The sequence below is a fragment of the Berghia stephanieae genome, chromosome 3 (genome assembly GCF_034508935.2).
Source record: "Berghia stephanieae isolate SIO BIC M18660-M18661 chromosome 3, UCSD_Bste_1.3, whole genome shotgun sequence".
NCBI lineage: Eukaryota > Metazoa > Mollusca > Gastropoda > Nudibranchia > Aeolidiidae > Berghia > Berghia stephanieae.
The window spans coordinates 90,587,741-90,611,844 of NC_088362.1; the positions used below are offsets into that span (position 1 = coordinate 90,587,741).

Below are 24,104 nucleotides of genomic sequence, written 5' to 3' on the forward strand. Positions count from 1 at the left end.
GAAAAAGACACTCTCAAACCAGCCTTCCGCCCACACACACACACACCAAGCGACGAAATGCTTATTAAAAAACATATAGTTCACGCTTTAAACATGTTTAATAGCATATTATTATAAGATATTGAACTGCGATGATAATAGTAGCTGTGGCATGGTGGATCATCATCATGCATTTTTTAAAAACATTTATTGTCCTCCAGTGAGTTCGATTTGATGCTTGCATGGGGATGAGTATTTTGGTATGACTAGGTAGCCAACATAACAAATATGTTTCAAAGAATCGTTAGGTATATGAATGAGGTACTCAAAATAAGGGATCAAAGGTTGAGAAGTAAGTATAAATGACGTCAGAACAACTAAAATTAACTCTGAAAATGATATCTCTAGTCGTTATCGTTTTTGCCCATGTTTGACTTTATTTTTAGCATACCAAAAAATCTATTTTCATATGTTAAGCATCGGCAAATTAAAATAAAGATAAATAAATTAAATGAGAGTAATCTTGACTGACTGTATGAGTCAATGTATTGTATTGTATTGATCTAGTAATTGATTGATTTAATTAAAATCAATAAACCGTCAATAACCAGTAGTATCCGGGAACATTTCTATACCCGTTCAGAATAAAATGTAAATGTTCATTTAAAGTGTGAGTCAACCCAAACACCACTAGGTACAAATTCGTCACCAACTATTGTAACCGTCGCAAAAAGCCGTAACAATAATAAATTCGACAATTATCCTCTGAAATTGAGTCGTTTTCCTTATTTAAAAAAAAATCCGACACAATCAAAATGAATTTCGCTTCTTTTAGGTAAACAATTGACACAAACAAGCAAGCAACCCGAAAACTCACGGACTTTTCAATAATTAATCACAAACGTGATGTATGACTTAAAATAGAAGCTTTCACGGCACCATTCATTGATCATATTATTACCACTCCCAAGGCATCTCTCTTCTCCGTATGAACCGACTAACATTTAAAACTCGCAATGAATTCAGACAATAGTTATTATATACACAAATATACTAGCTATATAGATACACTATATAAAGCTTGATCTTAGCACATCGGGGACACGACAGGAGAGTAGGTGTCCGAATCCATTACATTGGGTGTTTTGGAGCGTTGGAATTGAAAGGAAAAAAAGGTCTGAGAGGGATGAACTCTGACGCCTTGAAACTTAGCACAAGACATGGATGATTCAGCAATAAATGAGCCTCAAAACCCCACAATATAAGATTCTTGACCGCGTGCGTTTGAAATTTCGAACTCGTTCCCAATGGGGGCTCTCAAGGTCGAGCAGCAGCGCTGGGGACTGACTTGTTCAAAGAAAATCAAACGCACGAGTTCAAGAATCTTACTATTACACCCCTCCCATGACCTCATTATATTACATCCTATCAAACTGTGTCCCCCCCCCCCCCCCCCCCCAGGTTTGTTGCGTTTAATTTTTTTTTCTTCTCGAATTTGACATTAAGAATCATATTTGTGGTCCGGTAATCACAACGGTCAAATCTATTTTTCGTAATACCGGGTGCGTGATTTTTTTTTTATTTTGTTAAAATCGGGGTTTCCCCAAAACAAAATGGGTATAATAATGTTATACAGAAATGTGTTGTTTATTTCAACGAGACGTATACAATAACATGAATATCGAAGAATTTAACAACAATGTTTCTTAAAATGACGTGTAATATCCGTAAGAACAATGGACACGGACCAGGCATTGAGGACGATATAATTTACGTTTATCTTTAGACGGAGACAATGCTGTATTACACGAGAATGAAATGATGAGAAAATGCGAGTTAAGAGCTTTCTCACGGATTTAAAGGTTTGACCTATGAATCAGTGAACAATTCACTTTTTCAGTTTTGAATTTCAAATGAGCATAGAACTTAGATGCGGGAGTTAGCTCACGACATAAGATGCATGACTATTGGAGACTCACGACAACCGATTTTGCTCCCCCCCCCCCCCCCCCCTTTCTCATAGCCACGCGGATATAATTAAGAACACATCAGTTTCCTGATCAAGCGAAGACCTGGCTATATAGAAGGTAGAACAACAATAAAGAACTCAATATAAGATAATAAGATTGAGGAGGATGATAACGACGAGTAAAATGATAAAATCACCAACAACGCCATCGACAGCAGAAATAATCATTTTGATGCCACACAATCACAACTCGCCAAAATCTCAACAAGAATTAATTGATAGAAGTGAATATCAATAATACTACTAATACTACTACTACTACTACTACTACTACTACTACTACTACTACTACTACTACTACTACTACTACTACTACTACTACTACTACTACTACTACTAATAATAATAATAATAATAATAATAATAAAACTAACAATAATAGTAATAAATGTAAAAATAATTCGCTGGTGAAAATAAGCCGTAATAAATGGATATAAAAGGCCAAGGAAAAGTGTGTGTGTGTGTGTGTGTGGGGGGGGGGGGGGGCATGTCGAAAGCAGCAGCTAGAATTTCCCATAGCCAGAAATGAGTAATCTTGCAAAACCAAAGGGTAGTGGCATCATCAATAGCATCGATATCTAGAACGATGACGACGCGCGTGCGCACGCACGCACGTACTCGCACACATTCAGAGCGACTGGCCATGGTTTGATTCATCATGTACACTCACCAGCCTCGAAGAGGTAACAAGAGGGGGAGAAAAAAAATAGAGCACAAAACAGAGAATAGAGAACATGACACAGCGGTCGTCGTGTAAGGGCTAGGGACGCCGAGGATCGATACTTCGCTACAGACGTAAAAAGGCATTTTTATGGTTGTACCCTATCTTTCTCCACCACAGGAACGATTGGAGTTAGGCCTTCACTTAACCGCGAAGGTGTAAGTTTCGGTTTGGGTAAGGAAAGAAGAAGAAGAAGAAGAAGAAGAAGAAGAAGAAGAAGAAGAAGAAGGAATAGTAGCAGTAGTAGTAATGTGCGGTTATTACACTCTCCTTGGATCAGAAGGTTCAGGGTTCGAGTCCCGGTAGCAGTAGCAGTAGAAGGTGTAGGTGGCGGACAAGGAGGTAGAAGAGTGGTAAACGAGGAATAAAAGGCTCATTAAGCGATACAGTAAAAAACCACCAAAAGAATATTGACGTAGAAGTATAGAGAGAGAGAGAGAGAGAGAGAGAGAGAGAGAGAGAGAGAGAGAGAGAGAGAGAGAGAGAGAGAGAGAGAGAACTATAAGGACAGACCACAATCCATCACATGTTACTGTTTTGAAACGTAAACACTTGAAAATAAAAATAGAAGAATTTAATAATTATATATTTTTAAAAAAAATCTAAGTGGATGGAAATAAATAACATCAACTAAGACAGTAGAGTGTCAGGAGCATTTTTGCAATTGATGAGTTTCAGGACATGTTAACACCCCTCGTCATTGAAAAAGATAATTTGATTATATTGTGAGATTTCAATAATCAGTTTGAGTACCATAATCCGGGATCAAAAGCCATTAAAGCACTACATTAAGAACAAGATATGACTCAACACCTAAAACAATCCACTCATACATTTGACTGTCGAATTGGGTAAAACAAGCAAACCCCCCACTTGCATCTCCCTTGAAAATTGTAGATAATAAATCATCACTAAACCGAACTTGAAATTCCATCTTATAGGTGAACAGTCTATTGAAACAAATAGCTGAACTCAGCGACATAAATGTCAACAAATTCACAGTACAGTCTTTGATTCGTACCCAAAACGTACCAAGTTCGAATACCCCCTGCGCTGTGTGGCCTTGAGCAAGTCACCTAGCTCAGTTAGCAGTGATGAGGTTATTCGGTTATTCCAGTCTCCCCTTGGAATAGACAAATTACTCCTAAAGGGATTTTAAAAAATGGAATTTAATGTTATTTTCCATCTATTTAAATTATTTTAGCCCATGCTCCGGTTTAAAAATGGGCGGTGAAAGAAAGAAAACTAACACCCTACTCACTCCAGAGATGAAGACAGCCAAAAAAGAGAACGGGAGGGAAACTGTGGTATTCTCATCCATAAGCATATTTTCTTATGTCATAAATCTTAACAAAATAACTTATCATGACGAACAAAAGCAGAATTCTACAAAACAAAATTAAACAATGTGTCAAATTCAAAAGCATCCTTCAGGTTGACAAACAATAATTTAGACAATGAAACAAAACCACAACTACTAACATATGCCAAGATAGGTAAAATACAAAGAAATGCAAATTTACAAAAACATCTCCGGAGCTGCCAACCTCAATGAAGAAAAGGTGTAATTTTGACTGAAAAAAGGTGAAATGTGAAGGATAGGGTGTAATTGTGCAAAACGAAGGCACTATTCATAAACATATATCACCCAGGCCCGTAAATTGTCTGAAATGTATCAATCTAACATGCTTTTAAAAAGTCAGCGCCTTTGTACTGTAATTCATCCTGGCTTTGCAGTATAGACCTTGACAATGACAAAAAGACGTAACGTGGAACTAAAAAGCATAATCACGACATAAAATAGGCATAATAATACGCTTTTTTGGCATATAGTTGGCAGCTTTGCATTTCATGGAGATGATTTCACCAATTTTAAAGAAGTCATATTATATGAATGAACAAATCATGAAGCTAATTAATGAGCCTGTAAATAAGAGCCGCCTCCATATAGCTTGATGCTGACTTGTTTACTTAAAAGTAAATAAATATTGTACCGTCTATCACGAATATAATAAATAACATTATGGAACAAGGAATTTTCTTCCAAGAATACCATTTTTTAAACCTCTTCTAAATAAACAAGGGCTCAATGAAGATAACCTGAAAATTTTCAGGCCCATGTCCGTATATATCAAAGTTAATGGAAAAAGTTGTACTCCAACAATTAAATCAACAATTAGCAAGTCACAGGCTTCAAGAGACTCTTCAAACAATGTACAGAAAATAGCACAGGAAGAAACAGCCCCCTTACAGGTTGCTTCTGATTTATCAAAAACCATAGACAATGGAGGCACAAACATGTTAAATTTGCACGATACGTCAGTCGCATTTGATACTAAAAACCCTATGAATTGGTATCCAAAGAACCGCACTCAACCAGTTCAAAACATAACTTACAGTATGACACCTATAAACTATGATTAGAAAGTCGTACCCCAACAGTTGATCTTATCCCTTCAGTGGATATCAATCGTTAGTATGGCCTTGAACGCCATTGTTATGCCAACAACACGCAGATTTTCAACACTAATCCTCACTTACCATTTGACAGACAAATTGAACGCTGTGAAAACTGTATTGGCGAAGTGAGCAAATGGATGGGAAGAAATAACTTATAATTATAATTGAATTGAGTTAATTGAGACAAAATTGAGGTGTTGATAGCTGGGAATAAGAATAGAATAGAATTTTGGAAGCAAACGACATAAAAGTGCATTTCGTCAATTTTATTCAGACCGTTCGATGAATGTGCAAGGTTGTCAATTAAAAAAGAAATTATCAGTAAACATAAAAAAGGTAAGTTCCATATGACACTTTATAACAAAATACGCCTGTCAAAAAATAATATTGCCTCAAATTAAAAATAAATAAATTGTGGCGACTCTTTACTTTCAGGAACATCAAGGTACATAATTGTTCTAATCAGGCAATTCAAAACAATACAACACGCTTGGTAATTAAAAAGAAGGGTCAAGATGAAGCCACAGCCCTCACGGTGGACCCACACTGGCTGCCTGTGAGAGAATGTATAGAATATAAAGTAGCAACATTAATTATTAAATCTGTAGTTAACAGCACCTTTTCTGACAATGCTCATTGAGATATATTAACTGTAAAGATGTCTGCTGTCCTCTTCCAATTCAAAAACTCTAATGATCCCTAAAACTAGACTTAAAGCTGGAGAGAAAAGCTTTGCTTGGTCAGGCCCTAGAACTTGGAATAAATTGCCTTTAAAAATAAGAGAATCAACATCCTGGAAACATTCAAAAAGCAACTGAAGACATCTTTTCAGTCAGCTCCTACTCTAATTTATGATTGCATACAAAGTCAAGTGTTTATGAATGCAAACATGCTCTGTATTGATGAAATGAAATTTATAATATATATGTACATGTCACTGTAACTCGTCCAGAGCCCGTATAATATAGCGGGATAAACTGCGCTTAACATATGGGCATTATTATTATACTCTCAGAGGAACAAAGTCTAATGAATCCCTCCTGACCAACCATGTCTTTCTATTAGGGGGAGGGGAGGGGTGGAATTGATTAGACTCGAACCAATAGAGACTGCAAGTAAATTTCCCTGTCCCAAACATTTTTATATTTGTGACAGAAATGACATGGACTAGAGGTAAAGGAGATTTGCTTTTCAGGTAAAATTAACTTAATGTCAATAGAAATTAGAAATTGCTTTGATCAATGAAAGCTGCTAAAATATGACAAAAAATCGGACTAAGTTGAAATTAAAATTAAAAGCCAAATGTTTGGGACTAGGCATGAAAAGTGTCAATATGGCACTCTTGTTTAGTTCTCACACTCACAAGTTTACTAATACTGCAGCTTCATAGCGGTTGTTGTCCATGACAAATAACAGTCCGGCAACTCTGATTGAGTTTCATTGGCACAAACGGCTCCAGGCCTAAAGAAGTTCCCATTAATAAATGGTAAAGAAAAGTAAATATTCAAATACTTATATATCACAAAATCAAATAACAGAAAGATTCATTTGGCGGTAGAGAGGAAGAGTAGAGCAAATCATTAAACCTATAAAGTATGAGAAGTAAACACTACACCAACCTCTGTTCCTATCCTATAATAAAAAAAAAGAAAGTAATACTACTCTACTTACTCCTCTTATATAATCACAGTGATGATAATGATAAAAAAACTTATCAAAACGGGCCTCCCCCGCCCCCCCCCCCCTTCCCCCCCGGATAATAAGAATTTTAAAAATGGAAAAGGCTATTCGGACCCGAGTCTGAATTGCTTCCCGTGACAATTCGGACTCGAGTCTAAACTAAATAGAACTCCATGACTCACCAGGGTCGAGTCTGAATAGTCTCCGATGGCTCTTCGGTTCGGAATACTGCAATGCAATGCGCCCGAATGATGAACTTATCATTAGTATCATTAGTGAAACTCTCAGTTACTATTCCGTTTGCAGCTAGGCTATAGAAACCATATTGGTCTTCCTAAACACACACACATTCATGAGTATCTCTAAGTCATAAAAAACAGAATAATCACACATACACACTCCCCCCCACAACCATTTCCACAACCCAAGAGCCGGCGGCTTTTTCTCTCTGATCTCGTATCGTATCACTATCAGCGCCTCGGTCGTTTGCGGGTAACCCCGCCCCCCCCCCAATCCCATTACCAATTGATCATTTTCTCTCCGTATTCAACCAGTGCTCATTTTATTAAAAGGCACCTCGTCCAGTATTATCTAATAATATTAGTATGAGACGTATATTAGTTCTCTGCCCCTACCCCAGTGGCGGAGCTCTATTGCATGGTTTGTAGCCAAGAATCGCCTCTATTTTTATATTTAGAAATAAAACAGCATATTTTTAAAATTAAGATACTGCCTGTTGTCAAAGTCAAAGCCTTTTAAATAAAACGCTCAATGCCCAAAGTCATATTATTCGCCTTTACCCACACTTTTTCGCGGCCGCAAATGGCAATATATATAATGTAGATATGTCATGCATGTATCTTTTGCAACATGCTCATGGCAAATCAAATAAATCTTCCAATCATTATACAATGACACTCTTTTATCTATGCGAGGGCAAATTGATTGTTAACGTTAACAATAGCGACTACAATTGTAATCTTCCAAAGACCACGAATATTTAGATCTATGTTTTGTTTGTTTGTTTTTTGTTTTTAAGGCGCTTGCAACACATTTAGGTCATATCAGTGCCAGTGTAAATAGGGAGAAATTGGATGGTAAAAAGTTCTAGAATTACAATTAAAAAGTACCCAAGAAAAAGTAAGACAAAGGGGAATAACAGATCACCGCTTTTGAAGGTATAGTCATCTTCGAGAGTTCTAAAACGTGACTTGCTCGCTCACTCGCCCTCCTACCGACTGACAACTGACAACTGAGAACGAGCAGCTTCCCCCCACCCTACCCACTTTCGACCCAGTTTCCACTTCCGACACTTCCTGTGATTGCGCAGGCGCATTGTGGCAGGAGTCCGAATTGCCACGGGAAGCAATTCAGACTCGGGTCCGAATTGCCACTTCATTTAATTTTAAATTTAAAAATCCCTAGGTGATGTACAGTGAAACTATGGTAGTCCATTTCGTTACCAATATCAATTTTTTTAAAATTAATAAATTGTCCAACTCAAAGTCAAAGGCCTTTGCCAATCAATTGATAACACAAACACGAAATGAATCATGCAAACGGTAACTCACCTCTCCAGTCCAACCCAACAACAAAACTAAAACTAAAACAACCAACAATAAAATCAAATCCCATACCGATGTGGATCTCAATTAATTCTACGAACCAAAATAATTCTTTATAAAAAATGCTATTTAGATACGTAGAAAAGTTTACCCTGATTCTAACTCTAACCCAGTGACAATGACAGTGATACAACAAGTATCTAGAAAGAGAAATGATAATCATAATCATCATAATCAGTTAATAATCATGATAAAAAAAGTTACTCACTCGAAAGCAAAGAAGAGTCCACTTGTGATGATGATTAGAGCACACGTCAAATAGAAAACACCAGCATGTTGAGCCATCATTATCCGACCGTTACAATAGAATTTATTTTTGCCTGGGAAAACTTCCCACCTATGAACAGATTTGGCCATTTTAGGTGTTTTGACAACAACCCGTGCTTGATCCTCACAGATTCTCGGAACACCAGTGGACACTGCGATGTAAGACGAATCTTTCATTAGTGGATTGAGCAAGTCATAAATAACAAAATAATTACACAAGACATTACAATCAAAATATAAAACTACATCTTCAATGTTGATGGACACATTTTATTTACAAAATGATGTAATCGTTCATTATTCCCAAACAATCAAGTGGCGACTAAACATCATTCAACACCGTCGAGAACAATGATGTCGCCAAGACTTTGTTGATCATTATGCTTCATTTGCGCAAGCGCAGTGAAACCAGGGTTGCCAGATTATTTTTCAACAAAATGCCAGGGGAAGACTCAAAAAATGCCAAAACACTCAAAAAGATGCCAAAGTCTGTTGACTCCCACCCCACTAAGAAAACTACTCACTTTTGATAGACAATTTACTATCATATCCTGGTGGCTTGCGTGTTTTCTTTTCTTTTTCTTTTATTTTTTTTTTTTGTTTTTTTTTTTTTTTTTTGAATTATACTAAATTTCCTGTTGGGGTAATTATTTACCTACTGACTACTAAGTGGAGTGCTAAACCACTACACCACGGTTGGATTTTAAGAATGAAAAGAAATGTGAAGATGTTTGTTTTTACGCGTTTAGAAATAATTAAGAAAAGGTGTCATTTGAAGTATAATATACAAGAAAAGAAAATGCCAAATGAAAATGCCAAATGCCAAATGATTTTTCTAATGCCAAACGGTTTTCAAAAATGCCAGATTTTTGGAATCTGGCATTTAAAATGCCAAACTGGCAACCCTGAGTGAAACAGCAGAAGGAAATAGAAGGGATCAATGAAATGATTTTTTCGAATCATATTCGATCATAAAATCAAGTTTAAATTGACCGATTCAGTTAATAATTACAAGCATCTAAGATATAGATTTCATCCATTTTTTTCCAGAAATTCAAATTTTGCTCGTGATTATTGAATTCGAAAATAATTATGTCTTCATTATTCTGGGACTCCAAAAGGTCAGTTAGGGTCAGATTTGTTTTGATAAAATTGGGCCTTTTCAGGGATCGACAAGGTGATTTCTGATTTGGGCCAAAATGTGAATAAATTTCTATAGATAAAGAGAGTATGTCAAATCATATGGGCAACAGTGATGAGAAAGAAATTAAAGTGGATAGATCGGACGATAAAGACAAGTGGTATAGGATTAAAGGTAGGAGCGGCGTGGTCCGGGCCTGGGCACTTGGCCTGAGACTTGATCAACTTGACTGACTGAGATTATGATTAAGACTAAGAAAAAGATACACTTTCACTTTCACTTACACTTACTCTTACACTTTCTAGATAGACTTACCGTACTCATTACTACAGCTGCAGCCACATGTAAAATGATTTTTTTTATTATACTGGCCAGTTGTTATCCAATCTTATCATCGTATGCATTTTGTGTTGTGTTAAATCTGTTAAATTAATTTACACACACACGCACTCTCTCTCTCTCTCTCTCTCTCTCTCTCTCTCTCTCTCTCTCTCTCTCTCCCTCTCTGGGAGTCCTTCCGAAAGCTCCTACAACCCCAGTATTCTTGTTCTAGTCAGGGGTTTGGGAGGGGGGAAAAAAAAAAGTTTCCACCCTCCCAAACCCCCTCCTACACTACTAGAACATTATAAAAAACAAGAATACTGGGTTACTGGTATGTGAAGGAGCTTTCGGAAGCCCCCCCCCCTCTCTCTCTCTCTCTCTCTCTCTCTCTCTCTCTCGCTCTCATTCTAGGAACTTTGATGATATTTTAAAATTACAGCTCTGACACATGCCTGTGAAAGAAAGGTGCCAGACAAAGCAAGATAAAAAAAAATTTTTTTTAACCTTTTGATTCCCAGTCAGATGTGCTACCGTAAACTAAGAAACAATGTAGTTTGACTCATCCAGATGGATGGGACTTGAAATGGTTCCAGTTCCAGAATTATCGAATGTGAGGGGGGGGGGGGGGGCAATGGGTAGAGTGTTGAATTGAAGTGATAAATAGAAGAAATTTTGTTTTGCCCATGGCCCATATCATACTGACTCAGCTCATACCCCTACTTCGGACTGTAGAAGGATTTTTAATAAAGGTGGCGTTTTTATGCACCTCTGTTGGAGGTGTACAAAAACGCACTGTTTTAATGCACCTCCATTGACGGTGTAAAAAAACGTACCATTTTTATGCACCTCCATTGGTGGTGCTGGTTAATTAATGAAAATGTTGCTGCTTGAAGCTCGAAAGAAAAAATAACAATAAGTATTGAATTGTAAGCTTCAATTTATTAGACGAAGATAGATACACTGGACGTTTCTGGTTTCCCCTTTATCAACAAAACACAATGAATAAGACACGAAGGACGAATGAGATATGAGTCAATGGTGTAGTTAAGGTGAATAAGCATAAACAATGATGGGACAGGAAATAGAGTACCCCTTTGTAAGGAAGTACGAATTGAATTATGAGAATAAATATTAATAAAATTAATTAACACATCGTTTTTATGTACCGCTGTTGGGGGTGTAAGAGTGGTGTAGAAATGGACCCACAGAAAAAAGAGGCTTCCACCTTATTTTCTGTGAATAGACCCATATACGTCCATAAGTTTTAGATAGTTTTAGATTGTAATTTAGCACGCTGCTTAGTGATTACTGATGTACGTTTATACAATGATAATATATTAAAGAATAATAATGATAATTTAAAAATCAAAGGTAAAAAGAAGCATGGCACAAATACAGATCTCAATGACCAAAATATAAATAAATAGTTTTGAAAAACAACAAGAACGACAAAAAATATAGAAGAAAAAAAAAACAATAAAAAAGACAAAGACGCGGTAAACGAATACATTGATGATAATGATTAATTATTATAAAATGATAACAATCGATATAACATTGAATGGTACCAATGTTGTTTTTAAAATATAATTAATAATAATAATATAATAATAATAATGATAATAATAATAATAATAATAATAATAATAATAATAATAGATTAATTTAAAGTATTAAAAATATGTCCAGTAATTATAACAACAAAAATGATTTCTTTCTCAATAATATAAAATTGAAACAAAAAATTGTCCATAATGGGAATCGAACCCAGTACCTTCAAGGTTAGAGTCTGACAACTTGTCCACTGCGCAAAACAGACAGACCCATCTTCGTCATCACAAGTCACCCACACAACAAGGAAGTCATCAAAATCTTAAAAAACAACTATCGTCACATTTTACACGAGCATGTAGACACCAGGGATATATTCAATAAATCACCGTTAATCGCTTACAGACGGGACACGTAAATTAAGGGACATACTCGTTAGGACAGGGCCAATAGTCAATGTAAGGCACTGCCTTTGTGGACGTTGCAGATGCAAGACATGTCCACATTTATTTGTGGAAAACTCCATCAATTTCCTGGATATCAGGCACGCTTTCACCTGCACTGATCGCAATTTGATCTACACAATCATCTGCAAACGTTGCCACAAGACATACAGAGGGGTAGACGGGCAAGAGATTAAGCGACTGGTTTGGACAATGTCTGTAGTCCATTGAAAACAACAAGGACAAACCTGTTGCCCATCACTTCAATGGGTCCAGTCATTGAGGATTGCTTGACATCCAAATCGTCATCCTTCAGTTCTGCCACACAACAGCATAGAAAATACAGAGGCAGAACTGGTACTTAAATTTAACTCCCTGTCACCTAATGGCTTAAACTCGAGACATGACCTCATTTAAATATACAGCCTTTATCTCTTGCACCTCTGACTCCCATCGTCTATATTTCATGTTACACATGACTATCATTACCACAGCTACTACTACTATTACTACTACTACTATTACTACTACTACTACTACGACTACTACTACTAGTACTACTACTACTACTACTACTACTACTACTACTACTACTACTATTACTACTACCACTACTACTACTACTACTACTACTACTACTACTACTACTACTACTACTACTACTACTACTACTACTGCTACTACGACTACTACTACTACTACTACTACTACTACTACTACTACTACTGCTACTACGACTACTACTACTACTACTACTACTACTACTACTACTACTACTACTACTACTACTACTACTACTACTACTACTACTACTACTATTACTACTACTACTATTACTACTATTACTACTACTACTACTGCTACTACTACTACTACTACTACTACTACTACTACTACTACTACTATACTACTACTACTACTACTACTACTACTACTACTACTACTACTACTACTACTACTACCACTACTACTACTACTACTACTACTACTACTACTACTACTACTACTACTACTACTACTACTACTGTTGCTGCTGCTGTTGCTATTACTGCTACTACCATTAATAACAATAATAGTTATACTACTAGATATCCCTAACTGTTTCTGAAAATGTATTCCAATTCCGTTTTATCAATATCTAATATTATATTATTATATTAAATTATATTATATATTATATATTCTATTTTTCTTTCTATACTGTACTTCTACCCCCTTTTTAGATATTTTCATGAATTGTACACCTTTTATTAATATTTATGTCATATTTTAATTCGTGCTTCCTTACAAAGGGACATTCTATTTCCTGTCCCATCATTATATTGTTTATTCACCTTAACGACGCCATACACACATCTCACATTCGTTCTTAGTGTTCATTCATCCTGTTTTGTCTATAAAGGGGATACCCGATTTGTCCACAGTATCTTTCTTCGTTTAATAAATGGAAGCTTACATTTCAATACTTATCTTTAGATTTTGGTGCTTTTAAAAGTATGTTATATAAAAGCATGTTAGACAACAACTCTTGTTAAAATTGACTGGCTCAAAAAATAATTTTAGTTATCTTCTAATTTGGTTGCCAAGAAAAAAACATATAAATCCTGTAGATTATAAAAGATGCAAAACTGAGATCACAATTTTTGAAGAGGTCTAAGAAAATATGACCAAATCACACCAATTTTTATTTTGTTTTACATTGGATATACTTGGAGATGGAACTAATTATACTATAAATCAAAATAAAAAATATGGCCTTCCACACAGCTTTGTTAGTGTTAGATGCTGTTATATAGGCATTCTATGAAGGAATATAGATAATCCATTTTTAAAAAACGTCTGATGTCAATAAGAATCACCCTCGTTGTGCAAAGTGAGCTAATTGAGGATTGATAATCTTGCTCAATTGCCCAAGAAAAAAAATTAAATGGGGCTTGCACCAGGGACCTTCCGGGTCACAGTGCTGATGCCTTAACCTCTGCCATACCGCCCCGTAATTGTAATATAGATTTTAATATAATTATTAGACATCCTGCCATTTAAAAGTTTTGTCACTGCATATTAAAGATATAGTTGGGTTTTCTTAATGTCAGTAATAAATAGACACAAACTTGATTTTGTTGTGCCTTCTTTTTGTTTTCACACTTATGCTCTGAAGAATCTAGCATTGCATTCAATTGAAAAGTGGAACAAAGGAAAAGAACTTGTCAAACCCGTTGTTAATTCTTACCTTCATATTCTTTGATTGATGACACAATACAGATGTTCTGTGAAGAGTTTGTCACATAGATTATAACTTGATCCTCAAAGGAAGAAGTATTTATCATCTTGTTCATGGTTTCAATTATAAAAAAATAGTTTCAAAGGCACAGTTGAATGGTAAGAGTATTAACTATTGGAAATGGGAAGGCATGCAGTTGTGCAAGATAAGTATGTGATACAGGTCCAGATAAAAGAGATGGAAAAATACAAGAAAATATTATTCCAAAAAATTAGCTTTCCATATACTAGATTTGGTTTATTTTTAATTAATTTTTTGTTTTGTTTTTGGATGATCTTTTACTTTTAATTTCTTTCTGTTGTCTGGAACTGTATTTAACACAACTTTCCAGATTTTAAACTAATGAATGTTTGGATAATATTTGGATTTTCAGGAATAGCCCATATTGTAAAAGATTTAACATTGTATTTTGCTTGCAAAAGACGTGTACCAAACACTTGTTACACTGTTCATGCCATCCTCATTTCAAGATATTCCATTTTATCGGCGGTGGTTATACAGCATTATGAAACTGAAACTCTTTATTTCTTTCTCTGTTTCACTACCCACAATGTAAGTAATGGACTGTATAAATTGACATCAGTTAATAGGATTATATTCTGTGGTACTCTCGTGCCTGTGCACGTGTCATAGAGAAGGATACGTTCAGTATTGAGGGCAATCAATAATAAGGTTATTAAGTATGTGCTATAATTATGAATGGTTGCAAGCTATTAATGTCATTTTCATTAGATTAAAAACCACTCTGTATTCAAAGTATCCGTTTTTGTAGATCACTTTTAAATGATGACAAGACAAACAATGTTAACAGTTTTTTTTGGTTCAAATCCTTCATCAGCAAAACACGTTTAACTTTGACTGAATGGAAGATTTCTTTAAAGATTTATCATTCATTGCTTAATACCATTAGCATTCAAGAAATTGAGATTATGTAAGTAATCCTTCAAAGGTGTGAAATCCATGAAGCAACAGTTTCTTTAGTTTTCATAATGCCAAAAGAAAAGTAACATTTATTAGCTACTCCTTGGACAATGTAAATGTTGCTGTTTGAAGCTCGAAGAAATGAATAGTAATGTGAAAATGAATGTAAGCTTCAATTTAATTACAAAAACAGATCAAATGAACGTTTCGGGTTTCCCCTTTATTCGTCTTAACTACGCCACTACCACATTATCTCATTCATCTGTGGTGTTTCATTCATCCTGTTTTGTTGATCTGTCCCTGCGGTTTTTTGCCATTTCAAACGCCAAAATTTGCCATAAAAGAATGGTAAAATTTGCCATCAAAATAGCAAAATTTGCCGCTAGTTTTACAAAAATCAAACAATTAAAACATGTACGGTAAAAAATTGACACAAATAGGGCATTTTGTAGAATTTTGATGTCACATGTCAACATGCAATTTATTTACATTTTGAATGGTTTGAAATAATATAATAATAATAATAATAATAATAATAATAATAATAATAATAATAATAATAATAATAATAATAATAATAATAATAATAATAATAATAATAGCCATAGTAAGTAAGTAAAAAAAAGAAGGAAGTAATCAAAATATTTTATTAACTATTTAGCTTCTTAAAATTTGTGAAATCAAAGTGAACAATCGCATAAAAAAATTCAAAATTTGAAAAACTAATTAAGGAGAGGAAAAAAATAACTATTCACAAGCAAAGAGAAACAAAATCCATTTTCCAATGGGGGCACATTAAATTTGTATTCTCTACTTACTATCCAATTTTGAGCATTATTATTATTGCTTTATATTTCAATATAGGCCTAATGGGTTTTTGAATGAAAAAAAAATGGAAAAAATCATGAAAAATCATAATCATATCATGAAAACTAAGTGCCAATTTGGGATGCTAGCACTGAAAGTCGCCGTCTTTTCACAATTTTTCATAGCTTTTGTTTGTTTTTTAAAAACTAAAAATCGTCAATTTAGCCTAAAATTGCAGCCTTTTGCGCCCAAATAAAAATTTGCGGCTTTTTGCAGTCAAGGGTGAAATTTGCGGCTGCGAAAAACTGCGGGGACAGGTTGATAAAGGGGAAACCTGAAACGTTCATTTGATCTGTTTTTGAAATTAAATAGAAGCTTACATTCATTTTCACATTATTATTTATTACTCCTTGGACAGAATGCTAATAAATCAATTGCAAAGTATTTTCTGCAAAATCTAATTTCACCAAGTTGCCCAATCATTCCTTGATAGACTCTTAGAAGAAAAAAAAAAACAGACAACAAATAAATAAATTTTTAAAAACCCAAACAAAACAACTTTTATTATACTTGAGAAGCTAGGGAGTAGGCAACAGTGTAAGATAAAGATCTAAATAAGTGTGTATGAAACGGTGCCAGACAAAGCAAGATAGAAAATACAAGAAAAGAAAACCATCCCATGCCTCGAGGTAGACTGATCTTTTGGGATGGTTTTTTTCTTGTATTTTTATACACCCTTGTTTAGAACTTATTATACTTAAATTGTTTGCCTCTCATTCCGAACTTTTTTTATTTTTCTGTCCACAGCCGGTCTGTTCCTGACCTCTGTCACAGGATGTTCTGTTATAGCAGGATTTGGCTTGACCTTAGGGATGGCAAAAAAACATGACCCAAGGCATTTTGCAAAGGTAATTGTCTTCAGCTTATGTATGACTGGATATGAAATATTTGAAGCATTTTTGAACAATGATTTTGGGTAACACTAAGATAGAATATGTTTGTATTAATGTCAGAGCTGGAGAAAATCTGCGAAGAGTATCCTTGCCAAATACTTCAAATAAGATTAATGTCTGTATCTGAGGAAGAAATGGTACTCAGGCGGATTAAACTAATTTTTAGTATTAGATTTCGCATACAAAATCAAAGGGGTTTGAGGTATCCTTGAATGCGAAATCTGTTACTTATAGGAAACTGAATCATTAAATCATTATTATTTTCCTTTTTTAATCAGCTTGCCTGTAATAACAATCAGAAACCTTGTTTGTTTTTTAATATATATATCTAAATGGGTTGTTGTCCCAGAGGTTTTTGAGCATGGACTCTGGTCCACTTTAAATGTAATACGTTGAGATCATTTACAATCGATGGTTCGCTTGTTACTAAGCATTAATCAAGCATAATATTTCCTGCCATTTCCCCTGTTTCATTCCCTTGACTATTTATTTCCTGTATGAAAACGCCTGAGATTCCATTAGTACATGTCAAACACAGAAATAGGTCAGAACCTGTGAGTATTTCTCACAATATTTTGACACACTTATAAAGGAATTGCATCGCAAAACCTGATGACACTATTTTGTCAATCATCTGTGTTAAAATTGTGAGTGATGCTCAGGACCTGTGGGTTGTTTACTCTGGGTGATAGGCAAGCACTTAAGGTGGCTATGGGTCTTCAGTTCACTGCCAGCGGTCCATTTCAGGGCTAAAATATACTTTATTTTGAATTGTTTTCTAGTCAAAAATAAAACAACTTAAATGTGTATTCAACTAGTTTTAATAAAATATGCAATAACTGACGCAATTTTCAAAAGTGTATGCACTTTATGTTGATTGCTGAACTGAAGGCACAGAGCAACCATTAATTGTTACATTGTACTACTATAAAGTGCATAATCTTAATTGGGGCTTGATGGGAAAAGATATAATCTTGATGATTGCTGCAATTGAAATGTAAGTGTTAAGTTATTTCATATGGGGTGGTCTTATCATGGGCAAGTGATGTAGTAAAGAAGTAAATATGTTGCTTGTATTTTAAGTTTTGATTCTTTATTCTTTTCTTTTTCATTCCATAGGGCCTTGTCGGATCAAAAGAACTGCCAGAGAGTGGGGTTGCCTTGGCAACCAGAGCCCTTGCCAGAGCATCACTCTACTCAGTGACAGGATTTGGCCTTGTTTGCTTTGCAGTCTGGAAGATGATGGGAGTCCACAGTGTAAGTTTTAGTTATAGACGTTAAGGGGAGGGGCGACACCTGAAATATCGATTTTTGGGTCAAAATATAAAATTTCAGTTTTTTATTTATTATCAAAGAACAATCATTTTTTCACATATTTTCAGCACTTAGATGGTGATTTGGATAATATAAAGTTTGTAAATCGTCTTTCATAACCATGGAAGTCGACATGAAAATACCAAACTTTTCAATTTTTTGTAAGAATTCAACTGAAAATAATAGGACTGAAAAGCATTATAATACATATCGATGTTGTAAATTTTGATATCGATAGTTTAGTCTACTCTTTGCCCGTCTATTTGACACGGTTTCAGTCTCATAAATATCAGAATATGGGCAGGGGAGGAGTTTAGAAACTGTTAGTCGCGAACAAAGATTGTGTGTCAAACAGCTGATAAGAGGTCAAGTTGTCAGGTAAATACAACGTGATCACGAATGGTGCGATCTGATTGGCTGACCTTGTTCTAGACCTCTGACTCCGCGCCAGGGATTGGATGTTGAGTCAGGGTGAAAGTTCGCCTCTCTTACTATTATATTTTACTACGATTTGTTTACCTTTCGATTGATCAGTTGTTTTATCAAATTTTGACACGTATTCACGTTAATTATCTCTAAATATTTCCAATTTTTACTGGATTATTATAAATATACCTAAAGTGACAAAAAAATCCAAACGTTGGCAACAGTTATTTGCTACAAAAGCCAAGAAAGCAAGAAAGTTATGATGGCTCGTGGTTGACCCGTGACTACAAATCTTTGATTGGAATTTGGTGTGTGATAGTAGTATTATGATAAAGCGATTCCAAGCAATGCCACAGCGGAAAGAAATGAAATGGGCTATTCTTGCTGGTCTTTACCACGGTTATTACACCAATGACTTCCCTCAACATAGGTATTGTCCTCCTGAACCGGACTCCAGATGCTTTTATAAAAAAATATATTGCTGCCCATGTGTATCCTGTTGACACAAGCAGCGTGTAAATACACCTTTGAATTTTGATTTAATTCATGAGCACTTGAAGCCTGTAAATGCTTTGTTGAAGTGTTGTGAGATGAAGACAACACAAAATCCAAACGAAAGGTTTCATAATTCTGTTTGGTCAAGATGCCATAAAACATACTTCCATTCCCTAAAAAAAGTTGAGTTTGGTGCAGAGTATAATTTTGGTCCAATAGAAATAACATCCCTGAAAGTGTCTTTGGGCATCGGTGGACTGGGAGAACACTCCCAGATGTTGAGTCAAAAAGACTTGACCAGAGCATAAGGGTTGCTCAACACAAAGAGAAAAAAAAGACGCAAAATGAAAGCTCAGACCCGTGAAAAAGCCCAGAGGGAGGCAGAAAAAGAACACGGGGGACCCTCATACGGTGCTGGTATGTTTTGAGCTGGTTTTACCGTTTTGTCTTATTATTTTCATTCATTGTTATCTTTGATCTCGTTTTTCTCAAAATTACATTTTTTAACACTATTTTTTATCTTATTTTGTCATTTATCAATCAATTTGTTTAAAACTTTGCATGTCTAGAGCTATAGTGATTATCTAAAATCATACAGAAGGAATTTTAAATATCTTTATTATTTTTTGAAAAATTGACATTTTTATGTCAAAAAACATGATTTTTATCATACCGAAAAAATATAATTTTTAAAAATTTGTAAATAAAAATCTATTTAAAATATTTAAAAAATGCTCTGTATTTTTTAAATAATATACAAATATACAACCATGCCAAATTTCAAGAAAATTCCATGGAAACTTATTGAGAAAGTAACATTTTAAAATAGCACCCAGAGAAGAGTAAGATCCAAGATGGCGGCCGTCACCATGGCAACCGGACACGCCCACCGAAATAAATCACATGGTTCGAATCCATTGGTCATAGGCAATGTCCCAATATAAAAAGATATTGGATATAATCATGATTCTTGAAAATAGTTTCAGGTGTCGCCCCTCCCCTTAACTAACTTCAAATCTTTCTCAAAAGTTTGGAATATATAAAGTGGGGATATAGTTAATGCTGCAAGTCTCTTCCTAAAATTGTATATAAATCAAAATTTTTAAAATTATTTTTTTTAAAAGAAACAAAAAAACTCTGCTGTATTCACTAAATGTGCTTTAAAAGGATTAAAAATTAAGAATTTCTTAAATTCACATTCATGAAAAAAAATTCTTTAGGGTATATCTTAGGAAAAAGACCAAGATAGCCCAAATGTCAGCTCTAGCGCAGTGCTGCAGAGTGATTAGTAGGGAAAAAAAAATAGCTGGGCTCAAACCCTGGTCATTGGGATGAAATGCCTCATCTACTCAACCATTTCACTCCCCAAATATATGACCCCACGCCTCAAAGCAATATTAAGCCGGGATTGAGAAAACAAAGAAAATCAGTTTTAAAGTGAAAATGGTCAAAAAATCAAATTTCAGTTTTTGGTAAATTCAGAAACTACAATAATTTTCTTCATAAAATCAGAATAATTCAATAATTTCAAGTTATAAAATGCAACTATCTGTGACGCATTCAAAACGAGAGTTGACTTTCTCTCAGATAGCCACCATTTCCAAAGCTTAATCATGCTGAGTCCTTTCCTCCACCAATAGCATGTAAGATATCACAGCAAAGGGCGTGTCTTTATCTATCTCAGATAATGCATGGCTGTATCGGCAGTTACATGATTCACCCAATAATGAACTTTAAAAACTGTAAACAAGACTAGCATTTTCCCTAATAACTTTACAAATAAGAGATTGATTGGTTGGAGCTGATCATAAGTGCCTGTCGGCCATTGAGATGCCGACCTTTGTGACCTGTACCAGTGCTCTGTGTGTCAACGTTTGCATGCTTGTGTGTGTATGTGTTTGCGCATTTTGATACACACCACGTGTTCTCATTTCTTTGTCTAGCTGCAATGGTTAATGTTTGAAGCACCTATCTTACTTTATTAATGAAATTTTAGCACTAGCTAAGACTTTACATTATTTTAACTACTTTGTTAGGAACAACAGTTTCTTCGACTTACAGAGATTGCCTACGATAAATATCTTTAAAATAAAAAAGCAGAAAAGTAAACAAAGCCTTCAAAAATGAATGAACTGCTAATAGAAATACAGAAAAAGATTAATGTATAAATAGATAAACTGACAGAGAGACAGAGATAAATAAATAGATAGGCATTCGACACTGTAAACCACGAAAAGCTGATTAATACTTTAAGAAACATAGATGTAGATGAAAATGACACGGCCATTATAGCACATCTGTACTGGATCCAAAATACCCAAATAAGAAATGGGAATTATTATCTGACCCAGTGAAAATCAAGCAGGATGTCTGACAAGGCTGTGTCTTCCCACCGTGCCTTTTAAACCTATATACAGAATTTATATTCAGAGAAATAGAGATGATGCACGGTGCAGTTGTGAATGGAAGAAACATCAATATATATGCAGACGATACGGTATTAATGACAACAAAGAAAACCTGCAGAAACTAGTAGATAAGTCCAACAAAATAAGTAATAATTTTGGACTGAAAATTAATATACATAAAACGAAAATATTGGTATTCACATGAGCAGAAGAAAAACCCAAAGCCATTATAACAGTAGACGGAAAGGCAATAGAACAAGTACTGGCTTATACATACCTCAGCTAGTATATCACAGAAGATGACAGATCTATTGGAAAGTTCAAAAGAAGGATCAGCATTGCCAAAACAAACTTCATGAAAATGAGAAAAATCCTCACTAGCTTAAAAATATCAACAAAAACAAAAGTGTGTATGGCTAAATGTTACCTATGGTCCACATTCCTGTATGCCTGTGAAACATGGACCATAATGAAGGAGATAGAAAGAAAAATTGATGCGTTTGAGATGTGGGTGTACTGCAGAATTCTGAGAGTACCATTACCATAGACCAGAAAGAAATCAAACATTCTGGTTCGCATGGATGCAGGCCAGAGGTCCAGAAAACTGTTGGTTGAAGTTAAAATGAGAAAACTGACTTATTATGGACAAGTTTGGAGACACAAGATGATCCAAAAATCAGTTCTAGCGGGAAAAGTAGCTGCAATCCAAGGAAGTCCTGGGTAGGAAATGTGGAGACAAAAACTGGCAAAAAGATAATCTGACTGCTCAGTAATGGCCCTTAAGCGTGAAGAATGGCATTCCCTAACATTCAACCTCTGTAGGGACATGGAAGCCTGGTAAGGTAAGTAGGTTAACTTCCTTTCACCATCATTTTTCCCAGTTTTTATGAGATATGTTTATCTTGAATCCCCAGATGGTTGAATTTAGAGAGAAGGTTGGCAATGCCTTGCCAAGATTGAAGAGGAAAGAGAGCACTGGTCGAAATGAATTTGCTACAATTCGAGACCTTTTCCAGTACATCATTGATGAAGACAAAAAGGCCAAAACTCTCAAGACTGAAAAAGAGCAGCAGAATTTGAGTGATTCTTCCTCATAGTACAACAAGAATGACTGAAGGCATAGAATAAGTTTGCAAATCTACCAGAATCACATCCATACTGCTTCAGTTAATTCTGTTTCACAAACAAGAAGCAATAATTGCCTGTTATCTTTAGGATAGGATGTTTCCACTAAGTAGCTCTAGCTTTTCCTTTGGAGACAATTGATTTCAACTTTTGTCCATGGAAATACGTACGGTTACAAGGATCTGTAAACCTGTTCTGAGTGAAATTTGTGATACTGTGGACCTCAGATAAGATTTTGATAGAATGTGCAATGGGAGGGAGAGGGGGTGGGGAGGAGAGGTTTAGTTGTGGTAATGCTTGTTGTATTGGCGGTCTTGCTGAGTGCAGGTGTTTTCGCTAAAAGGCCTAATTAGGTAGGTGCTCTTTGAAACTGAGGTTATCTGGGCCAAATTACACACCAGAGTTGCCAGAGCATTGTGTTTTCTAAATTGTGATATGATAGTAATAATGTGTAGGTGTGTAATTTGATGGGTGTATGTTGGGATACAATAATTGTGTGCCTTTGGTTTTATGCTAACTGCAATAATGAGGGATTGTGCTTTCAGTTATTTTATTTGAATTTGACGGAAAGAATGTTAATTAGATTGTATATAAAGTGTTGTTGTTGCCTGTCAATATAGGATAATTGGAGGTTAATAAAAGGTTGAATAAATGAAGGTCATATATCGACCACTTTCTCTTGTTTAAATTTGTCATGAAACTCTAAATACTCTATGATTAAATTTATATTGATGGCGGTGTGTTCTATTTGTGAAGCTGCTGTATGAACTTTTCACAAGAGAAACAAAAAATATACCGTGCAACCCCTGGATAACGATGTCACCCGGGACCTGAAAATTATGTCGTTTTCCAGGGGTGTTGTTATTCCAGGGTTTTCACGATGGCAGAAATAGGGGGTATGATAAGACCCATGAACACATAACAGTGCAATGCGCGGACCAGTGTTTGAGAGAAGACATGTCTCAACAATGTTAGAATGTGTATTTCCCCTGTTTACTAAAGGGTATATTAGATACACTTTCACTCTCCAATGTGTATTGCCATTGTTTTGATCATAAACAGTGCTCAAATGACATTTAACAAAACTAAAAATAAATTTTAAAAAATCAAGTGCAAATATGATAGTACTGCACAAGAACACAGATGAACACATATAG

General features: G+C 35.2%; 2 protein-coding genes across 8 annotated transcripts in view; one reads left to right on the top strand and one right to left on the bottom strand.

Moving 5' to 3' along the window:
* LOC144968796 (palmitoyltransferase ZDHHC14-like) overlaps positions 1 to 9,148 on the bottom strand; it is a 61,212-nt gene extending 52,064 nt beyond the window's left edge. For all 7 annotated transcript variants that reach the window (XR_013644652.1, XM_078907487.1, XM_078907489.1 and 4 more), the window contains exon 1: positions 8,703 to 9,148. Coding sequence is in view for 6 of the 7 variants with exons in the window: in XM_078907487.1 (XP_078763613.1) it covers positions 8,703 to 8,938 (236 nt within the window). In the remaining variant the exon portion in view is untranslated. The remainder of the gene's footprint in view (positions 1 to 8,702) is intronic.
* Positions 9,149 to 9,881: 733 nt separating this feature from the next.
* Positions 9,882 to 23,614, top strand: LOC144968798 (transmembrane protein 242-like). Its single transcript, XM_078907501.1, has 4 exons — positions 9,882 to 10,076; positions 17,034 to 17,134; positions 18,299 to 18,436; positions 22,737 to 23,614. The coding sequence occupies exons 1-4, from the start codon at positions 9,992 to 9,994 to the stop codon at positions 22,917 to 22,919; spliced, it is 507 nt and encodes a 168-aa protein (XP_078763627.1). The 5' UTR covers positions 9,882 to 9,991; the 3' UTR covers positions 22,920 to 23,614.
* The last annotated feature ends 490 nt before the right edge of the window (positions 23,615 to 24,104 follow it).